This window comes from Orcinus orca, chromosome 1, assembly GCF_937001465.1.
Source record: "Orcinus orca chromosome 1, mOrcOrc1.1, whole genome shotgun sequence".
NCBI classification, from domain to species: Eukaryota; Metazoa; Chordata; class Mammalia; order Artiodactyla; family Delphinidae; genus Orcinus; species Orcinus orca.
Window position 1 is genome coordinate 116,126,294 of NC_064559.1, and position 19,134 is coordinate 116,145,427.

Below are 19,134 nucleotides of genomic sequence, written 5' to 3' on the forward strand. Positions count from 1 at the left end.
ACGAGGCACCTCAAGACAGACCACTCGGCCAAGATGCTCCTGAATCCCTGACCCGCAGTCACTGACTATTGCTGTGTTAAGCCACTAAGTTTTGGAGTGATTTGTTATGCAGCATTAGATAACGAATACACAGACCAGTCTCAGCTTCTTCATTCTGTCAAATGGGAATATTACTACCGACTCTGTAACACAGTTAGAGAGGACAGGAGATGGCGTGTGCCTGGCACACTGTAGCTGCTCTGTGAGTGGTGGATACTATTATTGTTACCAGTCCTGCTCCCTCTCCTTCCCAGGAGACTCCAGAAGAGGCTGGGCAGAGGCCCTTCCACCCTCTTCACTTGCTTTTCTCCCAGTGCCTTGTAAGGTGCAGGCCCGGCCTTCATATTCTCTCTTCCTCCAGCGCAGGAGCAGACCCTGGGCTGGAGTGGATGTATGTGTGACATGGTGGTGAGCTCCATCCAGAACTGTGGGGTGGGTTCTGCTCTCATTTCTAAGGGTGTTCAGTGGTGTGTGTTTGCATTTCCTTTGAAGGGCCCCAAATGTGATAATTACATACTTGTTAGCCCTGTAAAATAACAAATCTGGAATCTACACTCTGGAACCAATGGATTTCCTGCTGAAATGAGTTCAAGGGGTGCCCTGACCAGCATTCCCGGTAAGAGCCCTGCCCCACGAGGCCTTGCAGACCACCTGTCCGCCCACATCCCTCAGCTCCTCTGCCCCTCCACTCAGCTCTCCACCTCATGGCTCCGGGGAGCAGGTGTGCTTTTCTGTTGCTGTTGTTTTCCTGTTTTCTTAATATGCGCCCTCTGGGTGTGGCTCCTGCATTCCCGCCTTAGCTTAGGGAGGCCTTTAGGGACTGGGGCTTCCTCCTCTACGCCTCCCACTAGCGAGTCCAGCACTTGCAGCTGGGCTTGGCAGATGGTAGGGACTGACACCTGAGGTGCCAGCCTGCCCTCCCCCCAGACCTTCCCTTGATTCCTGTGGACTTCCTCCCACCCCCCCTCCCCAAACTCTCTGCCCGCCCAGGCCCCAGAAATATTCAACAAATCCAAGTTCCCCAAACTTGGCTTCCTCTTTCTCACCTCTGGGCTGTTCTCTCTGGAATGCCCCCTCTCCCTGCCGTCTCCATACACCTTCCCCTGGTTGACCCTCACTCAACTTTCAGGGTTCAACCTGGAAGTGTTCCATGGCCAGCTGCCCCCAGCCCAAGGCTGGGAAAGTGCCCGTCTCATGGCCCCCATAGCCCCCTGTGCTCTCCTGCCTCAGCACAACATACCCTGCTATATACGTGTCTGTCGCTCTGTGTCTCTCCTTGCTGGTGTGGAAAAGCCCTGAGAAAAAGTGGTCTGTGTCTCTGAGTCTATCCCGACCGCACAGCCCCACTGTCTGGCACATGCAGGCATTCAACAAATGCTTGATGACTAAACGAATACATAAAACCGATTGATCAAAGTGTGAAAATTGCCAAGAAGTCTAAACCTGCCCCCCTCTGTTTCACACCAAGAAAGAGTTTATCAAAAACACCCTCACAAAATGACTTCCCCTGGTCCGTGCCGGCACTTGCCTCAGAACCCATTCACCTCCACTCAAAGGCAGCAAGGCACACATCAGGGCAAACCAGACCCTTGGGACACCACCACATCCCAGACATAGCTCCACCTCTCTGGCCCCTGCCCCCATTCCAACCCGACCCGAGGGAGGTGGGTGGAGAAAATGAGCAGACAAATACAGGTTTCGGGGGGACTCAGGCTCAAGAAACATCTCTATGCATACTGTTTCATTCATTCCAGAAAAGCTGAACTACAGAAGCATCCCTCTCAATTCTCCAGGGGAGAAACTGAGGTACAGACAGGTTAACTGGCTCTCTCAATGAAAGAGATCAAATCAACAGAAGAGAAAAAATAGCTCCCTAACTGCCCAGAAATTTTACTCCGAAGCACAGACTTCAGCCTGGATTGTCCGAATGAAAGCCAAGGATTCTGGGTACCCACAGCACAAAGCTACTGCTTTCTTCCCCCCCGCCCTTCCTTTCTTTCTTTTAAATATCATGGATGAGGAGGAAGTACCGGATCTGAAGGTTTATTTACCATTCCTTAGCCTGACCTTCCAGGAAGAATGTCACTAATGAGAAACAATCTACTTGGGCTCCCCGACCCAGAATTTTCATAGGGATCAATTTAGGATTTCAAAGTCTAAACAGGACAAGGGTAATACTGACTGTCTTGCCTTCAAAGAAAAAAAAAAAAAAAAAAGCAACTGAGTTTTTCCTGTCTGGAAGGAAGTTTTGTATATGTCAAACAAATGTCAGATCTGAGGTTCCATCTTTCCCGTTGTTCTGACCGCGTTTGGACATCCACTGGGAGAGAAAGGAGCACATTCGCCTTCGTGTGGTGTAGGCTGAGAGAAGTCGAAAAGGAAAGGAAAGCTGAAGTTGGGACTGATGTTTCCCTAATTCAAGAACTGACCTTACAGTCGAGCCTAGAAGCCAGGAACTCTGCTCTGGAGACCAGATTCCATTCTCATTCACATCCAAATGACGATTTTTTTTTTCATTGTGGAGGAGACATTTCCATTCCAGCAAAGTTTACACTCCACGAAAGCAGGGGTCATGTCTGTCTTGCTCTCTGCTGTATCCCACTGCCAGCAGATGCCTGTCACATAATAGGTCCTCCTATTAAATGAATGAATGAATGAAGCAATCAGTCACTGTAAAACAGTTGCCTAGAAACAGCCAATAAGTATCATTTCCTTTTTTTTTTTTTAATTTATTTTTTGGCTGCGTTGGGTCTTTGTTGCTGTACGCGGGCTTCTCACTGCGGTGACTTCTCTTGTTGTGGAGCACAGGCTTTAGGCATGCGGGCTTCAGTAGTTGTGGCACACAGGCTCAGTAGTTGTGGCTCGTGGGCCCTAGAGCACAGGCTCAGTAGTTGTGCAGGGGCTTAGTCGCTCCGCGGCATGTGGGATCTTCCCGGGCCAGGGCTCAAACCCGTGTCCCCTGCATTGGCAGGTGGATTCTTAACCACTGCACCACCAGGATAGTCCTTCATTCCCATTTTAAAAGTAGGTTTTCCTCAGCAGGTGGAGACATTTTTTTTTACACGATAGGACCCAGAATTGTCTGGATCATCCTATCAGCTCATCTCACTGAGTCTTTGGACACTACATCAGTGACAAAATGCTATTGTAATTCAGCTGGTTATTAAATAGCACGAACGGTGAACTCACAAATTCTCTTAAAACTCTGCCCCACATCTGGCTGTGTCGGTGGGTCGTAAAACCTCTCAGGTGTTAGATGCCCTGTTTCATTTGGTCTCAGCTTAGCAGAAACCACTCTCCACCTACTGTCCTGGCCACCACAGCTGGGTATGGCAAGTCTCAATAAACTGTCACTTGGTGATCAGAAAGGCAGCAGTACGGCTCCATCTTGGACCAACTGTCCCCATCCACTCTGGCCTCAAATTCCCTCTCAGGAAGAAGTTCTGACCTTCCTCTGGGAGAAGGAGGGTGTGCATCGAATGATTCCAGCTTTGTTACGTTAGCTGAAGAACGACTGAGAGACAGGTGGTGTCAGGTGGGAAACCATGGATCCGAGTGTAAATTTAGGTTCTGCTACTAAGTGGCTGTATCCACGCTAGACAGATGGCTCCCTTCTGTGGCCTCAGTCTCTCTCTGTAAAATGGGTATAATAACTGTGCCTCCTTCCTGGGGTTGTTGTGAGGGTTAAGTAAATCAGTATAGAGAGAATACATTAGACAGTGCTGGCACACTGTACATACTATATGTTAGCTGTTGTTTTTATCTGCACAATGAGGGCCCCTATACTTCATGATCCCTCAGCCCTCCTAAGAAGGGAAAACTTAATAACTCTGAGGTTGCATTTTTGTTTTTCCTATGCACCTGCCCAGACCATATACGGATAAAGGTAAGAGTTTGCACTAGTGGTTTAAAAGGAGAGAAGGAAAGGCTCCTCTCAGCGCTCTGTTTTGCATGGTCCTGGAAGAAAACCCTCCCAGAGGGGCAACCCCATCTACCTAACCCAACTTAAATGTAATCTGTAATTTCCTGCCACCTCAGTGCAATTGGCAACACCATCTCAGCATGGAAATTGGTTCCGTTCAAAGAGCGGGAGAATGGCAGGAGGAACTTCTGGGCTCGGGAAGGGGTGCGGGTCCCTAGGGCTCTCTGTTCAGCCCCAGATTCTGGCCCCTTCCATCTGGGGTCAGGAACCTTCCACCAATTCAGTGATGTAACCCAGAAATCTGGGCTGCAGTTTCTGGATCTCTTAATGATAATGAAAATCTCTTAAATGAACACAGTTCATCACAGCCATCAAAATAAGTGCTTCTCAAATATCCCTCATCCATGTGTGTGGCCCATTTTTATGATGAGTAAACTGAGCCTCAGAACGGTTATCACCGGAGGCAAAACACTTGGCATTTAAGCTAAGCTGCCTTGTTTAGACTGTTGATGATGTTTTTCCTGTGTCATACTTCCATCTTCCACAGTAAACTGCTTGATTACTTTGTTAAACAGAAGAGGTGTCCTGAATTGATATTAACGTGCTCCTAAAAAAGTCAACAATATCTACAGCCCTACCCCAATATCTGTTATTTTTTAAATTGAGGTATAGTTGACTTACTAACCCAATAACTATTGAAAAACCCTCATTAATGGGCAAAAGTGATCGATACAAGTTGGTTGCCCAGAGCTGGGACCCACTGGATCCTGGAGAATGGATCTCCCTGGGGAGGCCAGAGAGGAAGCTTAATTCCGAGCTAAGCCTCCCTCTTGGCTGGGAATAGCAGCCCCAGGTGCTCCCATCTCACTACCCCAGTCTGCAGTCTGTGATTAGGGGCCCTAATGGCCATAATGCCTCCAATGTGGTGTTTAAACCAATAAGGCTTCAGAGAAGTTACGGTATGTTTAATAATGGCTTAATGACTACTCGTGAGATGCAAGGCTTCTGGTTCCTGTTTGGCCTTGATTTACAGCCCAGCTCTGGCTGAGGACAGCCAAGAAACCCCCTCTAAGCCCCCAGCGGAAGAGGGAGGTGTTCACACCAGGGCCCTTGGATTCCTTTAAAAATTGAGAATTCAAATGAAATACAAATGATGTTTGACTCCCCACCCCTCTTGCTAGCCTCTGGAGGCACTGAAAATAAAAATCGGTGTAACCAGACCTAGGGACTCCTCAATCCACTGAAGTAAGCAGGGTCCTAGGGCCCTTGGGTGTTTCTTCCCAGATCTTGGGTAGGGTGGAGGTTGTTTCACTTTTTGGAAATTCTAAGCTACTGCTTTAGTCCTCTGCTTCCTCTGGGCTAGGGAGACCCAGCTCTCAGGAGATGGAGCTCCCACCTTGGCCTCCTTCCAAGGTGGCAGGCCTGGGGCAGCAGAGCCCCGAGGTCTGAGCTGCAGACAGCCTCTCTCCAGTGGTTCCCCAGGCACTTCCAGATCATTTGCCCACTAAAAGGCATTCACTCCCTGCCTGCTGTTCAAACACAAAACCCTCTAGGTATTCCTCCACCTGCTCCTAAGGTAACCTCTGCTGGACTCTGTTCAGTCCTGAGCTGCCTCTGGGAGAGCCCCTGTCTGCTCTGGCCCTGCCTCTGCTTCTGAAACCCACCAGGAATATACAGAAAGACTATGAGGATTGACTCTGTCCAACCTCCACAGTCAGATGAGGACACTAAGTGGCTAGTTCAAGGCTCCACAGCTAAATAATGATCGTGCCCAGCTCCCAGCCCCCATTGCCAGATAAGAGCTGTTTCCACACAACACTCCCAGTGACTCCTCTCCCCTCCTCTCCCCGAAACAAGAGCTCTCTAACGGAGGTGTTTTTGCTGGAGGCAAGTTTTTCCAACTCCCAGTAAAGAGAGTTAGATAAAGTCCCAGCCCAGCTCCTACCTGCTGCCTGGCCATTATCCCAGGCTAATGTCAGGAGACCAGGCCTAAAAGTATTTGTTGTGGGTGGAGGTGGTCTCTACCCCTGAACTGCCTCACCCCTCCAGGGTCAAGAGCCTCCAGGCCAGATATCAGGGCCAAGGGTGCTGCTCTAAACAAGGGACTCACCAAGATGGGCAGACAAAAAGGACCCTGCCCTCGAGAGGGGGCGGTTTCCTCCCCCTCTCCAACTGCTTCTGATACCGCGACTGGAGTGAATCAGGGGGCTCCCGGGCTCCGAGGGGTTAACCCGCGCGGGGCCGCACGTGACGTGGATGGTTCCAGCATTAAGTCAGAGTGCGGCCCCCTCCCCTGTCCCCCGCCCCCCGCGGCGCGCGCCGCTCCCGGGGGCTCCGCGCCCCCGCGCCCAGGTCCCTCCCCCTTGGCGGGCGCTCACAGGCCGCGCGGGCAGCGCGAGCCCCGGAGCCCCCGGCGGCCTGTGTGCCCCGAGCCGGCATGGACCCGGAGAGCGGCGCGCCTTTCGGCGTGGGGCCCGGGCCTCGCCCCTACGCGGCCGCCGGGGATGAGCCTCCGGGCCCCCAGGGGACCCCGGCCGCCGCGCCTCACCTGCACCCTGCGCCACCCCGCGGCCCGCGGCTGACCCGCTTTCCGGCCTGCGGGCCCCTGGAGCCCTACCTCCCGGAGCCGGCCAAGCCGCCCGCCAAGTACCTGCAGGACCTCGGCCCCAGCCCGGCGCTCAACGGCGGCCACTTCTACGAGGGCCCCGCGGAAGGTAAAGCGCGGCGCGGGGCGTAGCGCGCAGCCCCTACCAGCTCTCCGTCTTCCATCCCCGGGCCCGCAGGGGCCTCCCCGCTTCCCTCTCCCGCTCGCCTACTCTTAACTTTTTACCTCTCTCGCCCTTCGCTGCGGCTCCCTCTGAAGCCGGACCGGTGCTGGTCCCGGCCGGGCGAAAGCCAGCGCGGTGCGGGAGGCAGAGCCACGCGTGCCTCTGGTGGCGGGAATGGGAGGCGGGAGGTCGAGAGAGGGTGGAGTGGCGACGGCCCGGGGCCCACTCGGGCCCGAAGGCGGCCGGAACCGGGAAAGAGAGATCGTGCTTGGCCGGAACTGACACCGACCCAGAAGCCCGGACCGGGCCCAGGACCCGGGCGCCACACTTAACTCTTGGCCCGCATACGGGGAGAGAAGCGCGGCTTTTGTGTCTGGCGCCCGCTGAGGGCCCTGAGGCTGGCCCCGACCTACAGTGGCCAAGCCGGGACTCAGCCGAGGGCTGCGGCCTGGCCTCCCCGGGAAAGGCTCTGCTGCCTGCGCCTTAGGCGCTCGGCGCAGTGGCCGCGGCTAGTGCCGCAGTGCCGGGGCCGTTCTCAATACGGAATAACTGTGTTCTTATTTCCCAGACTAACCTGGCCTCCCCGTCGTTATGCACGGCGATGGCCGCCCTTCTCGCAGTCTTGGCTTCCTCGCACTGGATCGTCACCGCGGGGCCGTCGGGAGCGGGCCTAACCCCTGGGTGCCTCCGGCTCCTGGGCCAGTGCCCTATTCACTAAGGCCAGTTGGACCGCGCAGTCTCCCAAGAACGCGCCTGAACTCCGGGGCCTGGCGGGCGGGTTCGCAACCCCGCCGCCGCCCGCTGCACCGGCTGACCTGTGGAAATGTCGGTGCCCGCGCCCGCCTCATCTTTGCTGCCGCATCCCGCAGCTTAGGCCCAGAGCTGGATCCTCCGAGATCGGCTGCAACCCGCCTCCGCCCCGCTGGCGCCTCGCGGGCCTCCTCGGAGAGGCCAGGCAGCTCGGGCCTTCGCCCAGTCGGGGCGGTGGGAATGTGTAGGGGAGGAGGGCTGGGAGGTGTGTGGGGGTCAGCGGAGGAAATGAGCGAGTCCGCGGAGCTTCGTGTCTGTGCCCTTTGAAAGAGGCTCTCCTGATAAAAACCACAGTTGGGACTTAATGAGAAGCAGTTGGCCTGGCTCCTCTGATCCCAGACAGACGGCGGCGGCCGCGCAGCGCCGTGAGCACCGCCGGGGACAGGTACCCGGCCTGGCTTGGTGCGCCACGTCCGGCAGGACCCACCCTGCAGGTCCGAGTCCCTGCTGGGCACGACGGATCCCGCACTGACCTCCAGGATCGCGACCGGCCCCGGCCCCGGCCCCAGCGCCGAGCAAACTACGGAGAGCGCTGGAGCAGAACGAGCGGGCGGGGAGGAATCTAGCGACGGCGAGGGTGTTCACAACGAAATGCGTGGAAAGAAAACCAAAAAGTGTAAACAACCACCAAAAAGAGGGAAAAGGAAATTGGACAAAACAACAGAGGAGAGAGGAAAGAAGGAGAGCTAAAAGGCGGTCGGCGAACTGGGCAGAACGGAAAGGAATAAATGAACGAATGAAAAAAAGAAAGCAAGGGGAGGATCGAACGAAGCGGGTAAATGGAGAAGGAGGGAACGGAGGAAGAGAGAAGCAGCAGACAATACGAAAGAAAAAAAGGACATCCTAAAAGAGTAGAAAATAGCAAAATGGGAACAAGTGGGAGAAGGAAATTAACGATTCCAGCTGAGCAGAGGACAGACCAAACGAAAAGGAGGTGCGGCGGGTGCGAGCCGAGTCTGGGTAGAGACCCCGGCCGCCACTGGATTCCTCAGTGCCCTGGCCTGAACTCGGCAGGCGGGCGGGTGGCCTGCGTCCCTGTGGCAGAGCTGGGCTGCTAGGGAGGGACAGCCTCGGGGACTGGGGCCGCGCGGTCTGCTTGGTGGGAAATGTTGGTCAAAGGGGGAGCCCGCTTAGTTTCTTGGCTTTTAAAATAACGAGCTCCGAGCGTTTCCAGTTCAGACCAGTGAGCGCGCAGCTGCGCCCATCTGCTGCGCGATCCTTGCGAGGCCGGGCAGTTGCGCGCTCGAGAGCCTGGCACGGCGCTCCTCTCCAGCCCTTGGCCGCCCTGTGCGGAGAGCGCCCAGCCCTGGTCTGCACCGCGGTCGCGTCCTGGCGGCGCCAGCCATCTTCGCGCCCTCAGCGCGTGGCTGCTCAGAGGGACGGAGAAGTGCCTGGCTGTTACTTCCTGTTCTGCCGGGGTCTGTCCCCTAGCTTGGCTTCTTGATCTCGGAACGCGCCCGCCGCCGCTGAGGCCCTGAGCCGGATAACCAGGCTGACCGCGGTCTCCGGGCCGGCCGCGGACTTCGAGAAGAGTCCTCAGCCGTTGGCCCCCGCTGAGGCCTCTAGGGCAAGGCTGGGAACCTCGAGGGAGAGCACCAAGGCCCCACTGGGGGTTTACAAACGGCGTGTAGGTCCACACCAGCTTCGGATATTCAGCCGGAGCAGCGGAAGCGCAGGCTTCAGAGCGCTCTGCGGGTCGCTTGGGAAAGGGCGCGCGCGGAGCAAGGCTGCCGCGAAAGCTGAAAGCCGGATGGCTGGTCCTGCGGCGTCGATGGACGCCATCCATGGGGCCAGTGGGGCTCCCGGTAGGCAGCCCGAGCCGTGCGGCTCCCGAGCTGACAAGGCTTCGAGGCAGCCGCTAGTAGGGGCTCTGGCAGCCCCCCGCGTGGGGGAGTGCCCGGCGTGTGAGAGCCCAGTCAGGGACAGAGCTCTGCTGGTTCTTGTCTTTCAGGCCCAACAGACTGCTGCTGTGGTTCTGCGGTTGTGCAGGCCACGGACACCCCAGTGCTGAGCTCCAAGGCTTCCTGTCTCCAACGGAAGCACTACCCTCTTAATCACCCAGTGTCCCCACCAGGTGCAATGACTCCTGTACAGAGCCTGTGCACATCTTAAACATGCACCGGGCTTACAGTGCACCTTTCCCCTGATAAGCTTAGATTCAAGCTGCTGGCTTCTGTTCCTGCTCTGCCTTTCTTTGATCGCTGCCCTTCGCTTAGCCCACCTCCATCTCTTTTCTCTTCCGGGCCTTGCTCCTCGGGAGGCCGCTTGGTGTTCTATGAGGCGTGCCCCTGTCTCCAAAGTGGGGGACTGCTGCCCTTACACTGGAGTCCTCCAGGCGGATGGAGGTTCCAGGACAATGGCAGTGAAAAGGGAAGAAGTTCTGTGGGCGTCTGAGAGGGCTGCAGAATGGGCAGTCCTGGGAGGCCACGTCCCAGGAGGCCAGCAGGCTTGGCTCTGTTTTTGGATACCTATACTGAGACGGCCTGCTGCATTTTCATCCTTTACCCTGGTAGCTAGGTGGCTTAAGGTCAAGAGGGCAAGTCCCAGAGCTCCAGGTCTGATCACTTCCAATCTGGGCAGATCCTATTGAGATAGTCACTGAGGGCCCAAGAGGCAGATGAGCCAGCCCCAGAGCTTTGGGGAGCCCTCTGCAGTGACATCAGTGCTCCTCTGACCCCGTCCCTGAGTCACCCTCGCCCTTTTCTGCCTGGAGTCCAGCTGTCCCTCCCTCTGAATCCAAGATACCGAGAGCCCTCCCTCTCAGGCCTGCTGTGTGTACAGTGCCCCCTCCCAGTCTCCCTGGTCTTCCCGACCATTTAAAATTATTTGGTTTAACTTCCATTGAGTCCTCCTTCCTCAGGTCCTACCAGGTGGAACTACCCCAGAACCAAAATGTGTTGCCCAGGAATAGAAGTCAGGGACTGAAGCATTTTCCCCACCTATGCTCCACCTGAATTATGAAAGAAGCCTGGTGTCTGGGCTGTCCCTGTGCACTGGCCTGAGAGCGGGCCCTACCTGACTCTCCCCGGCCTCCAGGACACACTCAGGAAGCGTAGCTTATTTCATGGCCTGGGTGGTCCTGGGAGGTCACCCACCACCTTCCAGCTGGGGGGGACCTTGCCCAACTTGTCCTCCACAGGCAGACAGGGACTCGTCAGACCCAGAACCCCAGAGCCCCTCTCTCCAGTTCTATCCCCACCCCCGCCCCCCACCCCCCCAGCTGTAAGTCCTGGGAAGAAACTGCCTCTTGGTGCCGGGTCACTGGGCCTCCTGGGGGCCAGGCCCCCCCTGGGGACGGGCCTGGGGCCAGGGAAGAGGCTGTGTGAATCAGTGGGGCATCTTTGTGGCGCTGCTTCTGCCATCCCAGAGGACTGTTAAGAAGAGATTTCATGGCGACGCTGCTGGGGGTCCTTGCCAGAGGGAGAGGGCGGGGTGATCAGGGTGACCTATTTTTCACCATGCCCCAGTTGTGGCAGAGCTCCATCAAGTTTCCTGAGTGAGGGCTAGCACGTCAGAGTGGGGCTGCTTGTTAATCGTGGGCAATGGGGGAGCCGTCAGAAGCTCCTGGGGAGGGGAGGGGCAGACGATGACAAGAACGATGGGCTATGGAACTGTGCCCTGTTTCCACTGTCCCCTACCTCTCCTTTTCCGAGCATAGCCTGTCTCTATCTCCTGCTCCCTAATGCTGGAGCTTAAGTCCTTGCCCAAACATCAGTATTTTCAGAGGAATTTGACAATCCTTCTTGAAGCTTCTTTGCCCCATCTTGCCTTTCATACCCCAGGGCAGGGGGACTTGACATTGTCCTGAGACTCGGGGTTCAGAGAATAAGGCCCAGCCAGATCGGCCAAAGGTGGTCTGAGCATCCCTGTCCCTACCCAGTCCTGGAGCAGAGGCACGGGCATGGGAGCCAAGGCCTGCAGAGTCAGGGTCAAGGAGGCCACCCCCACTTCCCGCCCCTGTGCTAGGCCCTGCCGTGGCATCCATCCTGGTACCTCCACACCCTGTGGGACGCGCCACCACAGAATACTTCCCCGAAATGAACCCCCCTCCGTCCCCAGCAGATCCACCCAGACCACAGAGCACATGGCTCCCCAGGGCCCCCTCCCCAGCTGGAGGCTCAGCAGGCAGGCCTCCGAATGCCAGGCTCCCTTGAAGGGTGGCTGCCAGGAGGACGGGAGGAAAAAGGAAGGGGGAGGCGGGGACTGAAGCGTCAACGTTCTTCCCCCTCCCTCTATTCCACCCACAAAACCCCCCGGTTCGGTTTCCATCCTCCTTTTTGTGTTTTCCATTGCAGCTGAGGAGAAGGCCTCCAAAGCTGCCAGCTTCCCCCAGCTGCCCTTGGACTGCCGAGGGGGCCCCCGAGACGGGCCCTCTAACTTGCCAGGCTCCCCAGGCCCCTGCTTGGCCGGCCTGCGTGTCCCTCTGTCCCCGGGACTCCCTGACTCCATGGAGTTGGCCAAGAACAAGAGCAAGAAGCGCCGTAACCGCACGACCTTCAGCACGTTCCAGCTGGAGGAGCTGGAGAAAGTCTTCCAGAAAACCCACTACCCTGATGTGTATGCCCGGGAGCAGCTGGCTCTGCGCACGGACCTCACCGAGGCCCGGGTACAGGTGAGGGCACCCCGGCCACAGGGCTCTCTGGCTGCCTCAACCATCCAGACCATAAGCCGGGCCCGGAGGGGCTGGGAGAGGTGGACGCTGGTTCCACACAGAGTCGGCCTGCCCCCGTCGGCCCTCCTGGGCTCCCCTCCACGCCCTGCTCTGCTGCAGCCACAGGCTTGCGGCCCAAGTTGAGGCTCCTGCATGGGATGGGGGTGACAGGCTCCTGGAGTCAAAAGACCTGTATGGGAGTCCTAACTCTGCCACTTCTAGCTGACCAGGTGACTTGGGGCATGTCACTGAATCTCTGTCTTGGTTTCCCAATTTAAGAAAAGGGAATGATAGTACTACCTACATAAGGAGTATCTTTGAGGATCACAGATGTGTGCATTTTGGAAGACGTGAAATGCTAAAACACGAATCCGGGCTTCTCCCAAGGTAGCTGCCCAGAGTGGGGAGGGTCCCTGCCGGGGGGGGTCTCAGGATCGGTGATGCTTAAAAGCCATCCTGAACCAGTGACCTCAGTCCTGCCCACTCCCAGACTGTGGTTGGGAGAGCCTGTCCGGGAGCCCCTGCCCACAACAAACTCTTCCCCAACAGAAATCAGGCCCCGGGGCGGGATGGGGCTGTTGCCAGCTTCACTAGGGTGGAGCCCAGCCTGTGTGGATGGGGTGGGAGGATGGAGGAATGCTGGGAAAGGACAAAGGGAAGGGAATCCGTGTCCAAGGCATGCTGGAAGCGAGCAAGAACATGAAGGTGGCAGACAGGAGGTGGGGATGGAAAAGGAGGCTTCAGTAAGCGTCTGGCCCAAGAGGAAGATGGTCACTGCTGCCTTGCTCTGAACCTGCTTCATATGCAGCAGGCTCCCTGATGCCAAATAAGAGGCACCGGGAGAAGGCTTGGGTCTGGGCCTCTTGGGAAAGGTGAGGAGGTGACCTCTAAGCAGAGGACAGTCCCTCTCCCGGCAGAGGAGACTCACAATCTGGGTGGGGCCCCTCCAGAGGCTCCGAGGGCACTGGGGCAGGGGCCAGCTCTGGCAGAATATGGGAACCAGCAGTCAGTCTATAAAGAGGCCAGCTGCGGCCTAGCAGAGAAGGCCCTACAGCTGGATTCAACATAGGATCAGAGGGAGTTGGGCTGTTTCCCCTTCTCTGCTGGGTCTTCCTGCTTCCGTGTTCCTACCAGGTGGAACCCAAACCAGACTTCCAGAACTGTTCCTCAGGGCTCCTCAGGGCCTGGGGCCATCAGGGTAAGAGGCCCAGCATTCAAGGTAACCCCAGACCACATAAGCCGTAGAAGTCCAAATGTCACCTATCCAGACACCCCAGCAGGCCTTAGTGAGGGTGGGGGGACTCTGAATAGCTGCCCCGGTGCAGCTGCTTTGGGGAAGCGAAGCACACTTCCCCCACTGCTCTTCTAGGCCTTTGCAACCCTAAAAGCGTGGAGGCGTGGCCACAAGCCCCCCCAGACCTAGTCTAGAAGCTTCAGTGATGATTGAAGCCCAAGAGTAGGGATGCTTGGCAGATGCATGACACCACCCATAGACCTCACCCCGTTGGGAGGAATAAGGGGACCACACACGGGACAGTGCAGGGGGCAGGTTCAGAGCGAGGAGGGGAGAGCGGGGTGGTGACAGGGAAGAATTCCCAGAAAAGTGATCAGCAACTCCAGGCTCTTTCATCTCCTGCAGGGAAGGGAGAGTAGGGAAAGGAGAGCCGGTTGTGGGTCCTTCCTCAGCCTTGCCCCAGGCCTGCTCTGGGATCCTGCCTGCATGAGAGGCGGTGTGGGGAGTGAGGGACTCAGGTAGGGTTACTTTTACACACTCGCAGCTTCTTTTGTTGTGGCTCCCAGCTAAATCCCCGGAAAGCAGGAGGATTTTGGGGGTTTGGTTTGGTTTTGATATTGCCAATATCTAGCCTAGAGCCTGACACATAAAAGTTTATTAAATGATAGAAATACACAATACGTGCACCAACACACATAGGGCACACACCAGATGACAAATCCACCCCAGATATGCGCACAGCACACAGGTATGCCACCCCACCCGCCAAGAGCTCACAGATGAATGGGAAAGGCGGATTCCAAACCAGATAATGGTAGTGGGATGTGGTAAGTATAATGAGAGCAATGCTGGCGTATTTAGGAAGTCCAGTGGAGGATGCCCAGCTCAGATGTATGTGTGTGGTGGGGATGGGTAGCGCAGGCAGGGAAAACGTGGGCAAAGGCAGGAGGAGTAAGAGAAAAGTGTTTTAAGGGCGAGCTGGGGTGAGAGGCAGCTAAGAAGAATTGAGAAGAACTGAGTGTTGTTGCCTGACAGGAGATGAGGCTGTGGGGAGGGGCAGGGTCAGTGCCAAGGGGCCTTGTGAAGGAGCTGGGCTCTCGGCCGAGGTCTCCAGGGAGCCTCTGAGAGTTTAAGCAGAAGCAGGACCCAAACAGAAATATCTTTAAGATTTCTCAGATGCGGTAAGGTGGGAACACTGGGAAAGAGATGAGGCAGGGGGGCTAGACACCCAGCATATGTGTACTGGTCCAGGGCCTCTGAGGCCACGGACCCCAACGATACCCTTACCAGACACAGCCAGGCTGGAGAACCAGAGAGTGACTCAGCCCGGGAGCGGGGGAGGGCCTATGGGGCCAATAAACCTGCTCTGGGCTTGGGCCTCTCTTAGGCCCCATCCCAGCTCCCTCGCTGGCCCTGAGGATGATGTGAATTTATAAGCTCCTGCAACTCAAGATCCTCCAGCCTGGAGCCAGCTCCCCACCACCCCACAAGAGGATGCAACCATCAGCGGTCTCCCCGGTGGGCTCCACGCCTCAGGGCTGCTTTATCACCCCCTCAACCTCTCCCAACCTGCCCCCAGGTCTGGTTTCAGAACCGCAGAGCCAAGTGGCGGAAGCGTGAGCGTTATGGGAAGATCCAGGAGGGGCGGAACCCCTTCACGTCTGCCTATGACATCTCCATGCTGCCCCGAACCGACAGCCATCCCCAGGTGAGACCCCTCCCCACCCAGACTCGGGGCCTGGCAATTCCGTGGGGAAGCCAGCAAGAGTGTGAACTGTGGTCCCAGGGAGACCTGGAGCAGCATTGGGGCTCCAAGTGATTGTGGGTAAATCACTTCTTCCTCTGCAAAATGGGCTCTTACCAGTCTCATGAATGGTGTATGCAGAGCAGTTGGTACAAAGGAATCACCAGAGGAAATCTCATTTTGAGATGTAATGGCAGGGGCCTTCTGAGATGCCACTGCCAGTGTTGGGGGCAGGAGGGAGCAGATTCTAGACCTGGACCAAGTGGAGTTTTCTTGTAAAGTTTCTGGAGCCGTAAGGGCAAAGAGAGAGTCCCTAGGTAAGGAGGGCCCCCCAGGCTCCTGATTCATGGGTTTTCTTTTTCTTTCTCTCTTTTCAGCTGCAGAACTCCCTGTGGCCCAGTCCAGGGTCTGGGAGCCCCAGGGGGCCCTGCCTCATGTCTCCAGAGGGCATCCCCTCCCCATGCATGTCTCCATACTCCCACTCTCATGGGAATGTGGCTGGCTTCATGGGGGTACCAGCCTCTCCTGGAGCCCACCCTGGCATCTACTCCATCCATGGCTTTTCCCCTGCCCTAGGGGGCCCCAGCTTTGAGCCCTCCCCGGATGGCGACTATAAGTCTCCAAGCCTCATCTCACTCAGGGTGAAGTCCAAGGAGCCACCCAGCCTGCTGAACTGGACCACATGATCTGTCACGTGGACATGCAGACTGAGCTGCCCAACCCCGTTTCTGTTTCCAGCTGCTCCCACCCCACCCCGGCCTGGATGCCAGAGAGGACACACCTCTGCCTCCAAGGCCCAGATGGTTCCTGGAGGCCCCGGCAGAGCAGCTGGGACCCTCAGGCTTCCGCAGGGAACAAGCTACAGAATCTTTTCTGTTAGAATAAGGTGAGGCTGCCCAGGAGAAAAGGGGCTTCAAAGCAGGTAGGACTCTTCCTACCACACACTGGGTCCCCTCCCCCAAACCCTGGGCCAGAGGGAAAAAGATACTGCCCTGCTTCCTTCAGACTTTGTCTGAGTTTAACTGTCATCCCTCCAGCTGAAACAACTTAACTGGCGCTTCATTCAGGGAATGCAGGAAAATGGGAGGACGAAACAGGTTGAACTGGGCGGCGCTCCCTGCCTCTTAGGGGAAACCAGTCTTGTATGACAACCTAGGGCCGGCCTCACTTCCCCCTCCCACCACAAGGGGGCGTGCACCCAGCATCTGGCGCTGACAAGGGCCTGTAAACTGGAGGTCAGTGTAAAAGGTACCCCTTCTCCCCTGCTCAGCCGTCTCTACTCTTGACCTGAAACATGTGCCCCCTCCTGCAACATGCTATGGAGTCCTCTTACCCCTCCAAGGGGCAGAAACTCCACCAGAAATCACCAAATATTTGGATTCTCTTCCATAAGATCAGGCCAGAGCAATGCCATAGAAACCTTAGGCTCCCTTGGTTTACTCATTGGCTGTTGGTAAGAATAAAACAGATTTCCACAGACTCAACCCCTGAGATTCCAAACCCCACTTTTGTAAAGGTACTTTTGTAAAAAATGTGCTGCCCAGCATAATAATAAAGGTGGCAGTATTTTTTATACCAGGTGATTGTGTATCCTCAGGGTTTGGCACTTGGTTGCTCTAAGGCTGGTCTGTGCCCGGGGTCCAAGCAGGGATCCTAGAGGCTAGGGGAAGATGGGCCTGCGGCCAGCCCTCAATGTGTGCCACGCCTGGCTCTGTCACCTGCTCAGGGTCCCTGTGGCTTCGGCTGGTACAAGGAGGAAGGGGGAGAAGCCCGGCTCTAGGGTTGCTGGGCTCATCTGGAAGGGAAAATGTGGCATGGGAAGGGGAGTGAGAGAGCTGAAATAAGATTGTGGCTGAACGGACACTGGAGGGGAGATGGAACGGAAGTCCGGGGAGCCCACCGAGGGTTCTGAGCTCCCCTAGGCTGGGACCCCAGAGTAGTGGGGGTGTGGCCATTCCCTGCTCCCAGACGCCCAGGAGCATGTCTGAGCTGTAGGGCAGAGACGAAAGCCAGGACTCTTTCTTGTGGTTTGAGAGTATTACCCATTCTATCCTTCATCCCCGCTTTCTGCCTTATCTTCCTGGAAGGCAGGAAAAAAGCAGGCCTGGCCCTCCCACCCTCCCAGTAAACACAACCACATTGCTCAGAGCAGCTCAGCCTCAGCTAGCAGCCCAGCTCCCCCGACCCCGGGCCTCCTCTCCTCCAGGCCCAGAGAAACCCAAGCACACAAAGATTCCAGTGGCCAAGGCCGTGCTTCTTCCCAAGGAGAGTGCAAATCCATCAGATCGGATTTGCCGGCCAAGACAGTTACTGTGACAAGGCTCAAGCATCACCCAGAGGAAACCAGTGTCCTCCTTCTCTTCCCTTCCCTTCATCTGAGGGCCTGGCTTCTGAGGTCCAGGTGCGAGCCCCATGTGCATCAGGAGGGGAAGAGTCTGGGCAGTAAGGAGAGGCAGCCCCAGCTACTGCTGATGAACAGAACTACCTTCGCCCAGCTGGGCAATAATGAACTGGGGTACAAACCCACCCTTCTAATTCCAGGGCTAAGAGAACTGCACTAGAAGTTTCTTCACCCAAGTAGTGGCCAGCAAAATTTTGGACTTTTTGTCTCACAAAAGAGAGATGCAGAGAGAAAGATAGTTTGTTCTACAAATACTGAGTGCCCACTCGTGCTAGGTATTGTGCTGGGTGCCAGAGACAGAGTGATGGTCAAGAAAAACCATGATTCCCTCTCTCACGGCTTAGAAAGAGGGAAGAGGAAAGAATCTGTGAAAGCAAAGGAAGCAGAAGTGGGGAAGAGACAGGCAAGAGAAGGAACTAAAGTTGAGTCAGAGATCAATGCAGCAACGGCAGGAGAGGCAGGCAGAGGCCAGAGCGGGCCCTGTGCGGGAGGGAGGCCCTGGTGGGGGAGGGCACAGGGAGGCCAGAGACCAGCTACTGGCTCCCATCCAGGGGCATCTGCCCACAGCTCATATTTTTCTGTCTAGTGACAGCTAAATGAAGAGAAAGCTAACTTTACAACCGCCCACTTCACACATAATGAATATGAATGGGCATCCCGGAGCCTGTTCCCTAGGATTATCTGTGAGTTGACGGGTTCTCCCACTGACTGGGCCATCCCAGCCAGCCTGTCCCCTGGCTGGGACTCAGGCAGCCCTTCCACCTGCTTCCCATTAGCCGTCCTTCCATCTTCCCCTCCTCCTCCACACCCTAGGCGTCTCATCCCTAAGACAGCCCCCAGGTCTCCAGACGCCCCTGCCCCATGGCCTCACTCCAGAGGCAACCTCAGCCCTCAGCCTAGGCCCGATGTTTTCCCAAGGCCAGGCTGGGGCTCTGGTCGGCCCCTCTGAAAAAGAAAAGGGAAGTGGCCCCACTTGGAATCTCAACCTAAGAGAGGTGCTAGGCTCGGTCTCCCTTTGCTAAGGTTCCTCTCTGCTCCTGTGAGGCCCACCCAGAGAAGCCCTAAATCTTGGTCCTGGCAGGGGCCCGGACACCAGGCCCAGAGAGGAGGGCCCTAGCCAGATCGCCCTTCAGTCCCAGCTTCTAGCCTCAGTCCAGCATCAGGAAATGCTTCTCATTAGAGGCATTCCGTTTTCATCCCCAGCCTCCCCCAGTCCTTTACACATCAACCTGAATTACAACCCCTAAGTGCAGACCCTCTGCAGTCACAGACAGGAACAGAGCCCAGTATCCCCAGGAACTGGGCATTTCCTGTATCCGGCAGAGGGAGAACATACCTCACCCCTGCTCCAGCCTTGGCCACGGGCTCATCCCAGCATGAGCACAAAGCGTCCGCTCTTGGAGCCCTTGTTCCTGATGCTGGAGCCCCCTTGCCTTGCCCTCAACAACTGCAGCCTCCCCTCGCCTTGTCCCTTCTCCAGTAGGTGGGCACCAGCTGGGAGCAAAGGGTCCTGTGGAGCCCTGAAGATGTCTGTCTCAGTACCTAGCACACTACTGCTCTTACTT

General features: G+C 56.5%; 1 protein-coding gene across 1 annotated transcript; it reads left to right on the plus strand.

Annotated features, from left to right (window-relative positions):
- The first annotated feature begins 6,393 nt into the window (after nucleotides 1-6,393).
- ALX3 (ALX homeobox 3) lies at nucleotides 6,394-16,719 on the plus strand. Its single transcript, XM_004263159.3, has 4 exons — nucleotides 6,394-6,675; nucleotides 11,835-12,151; nucleotides 15,004-15,132; nucleotides 15,546-16,719. Exons 1-4 carry the CDS (start codon nucleotides 6,399-6,401, stop codon nucleotides 15,852-15,854), a joined length of 1,032 nt encoding a protein of 343 aa, XP_004263207.1. The 5' UTR covers nucleotides 6,394-6,398; the 3' UTR covers nucleotides 15,855-16,719.
- Nucleotides 16,720-19,134: the final 2,415 nt, after the last annotated feature.

Coding starts and splice junctions, on each gene's coding strand:
- ALX3 (XM_004263159.3), top strand. CDS start 6,399: ATGGACCCGGAGAGCGGCGCGCCTTTCGGCGTGGGGCCCGGGCCTCGC. Junction 12,152..15,003: donor TCACCGAGGCCCGGGTACAG/GTGAGGGCACCC, acceptor ACCTGCCCCCAG/GTCTGGTTTCAGAACCGCAG. Junction 15,133..15,545: donor GAACCGACAGCCATCCCCAG/GTGAGACCCCTC, acceptor CTCTCTTTTCAG/CTGCAGAACTCCCTGTGGCC.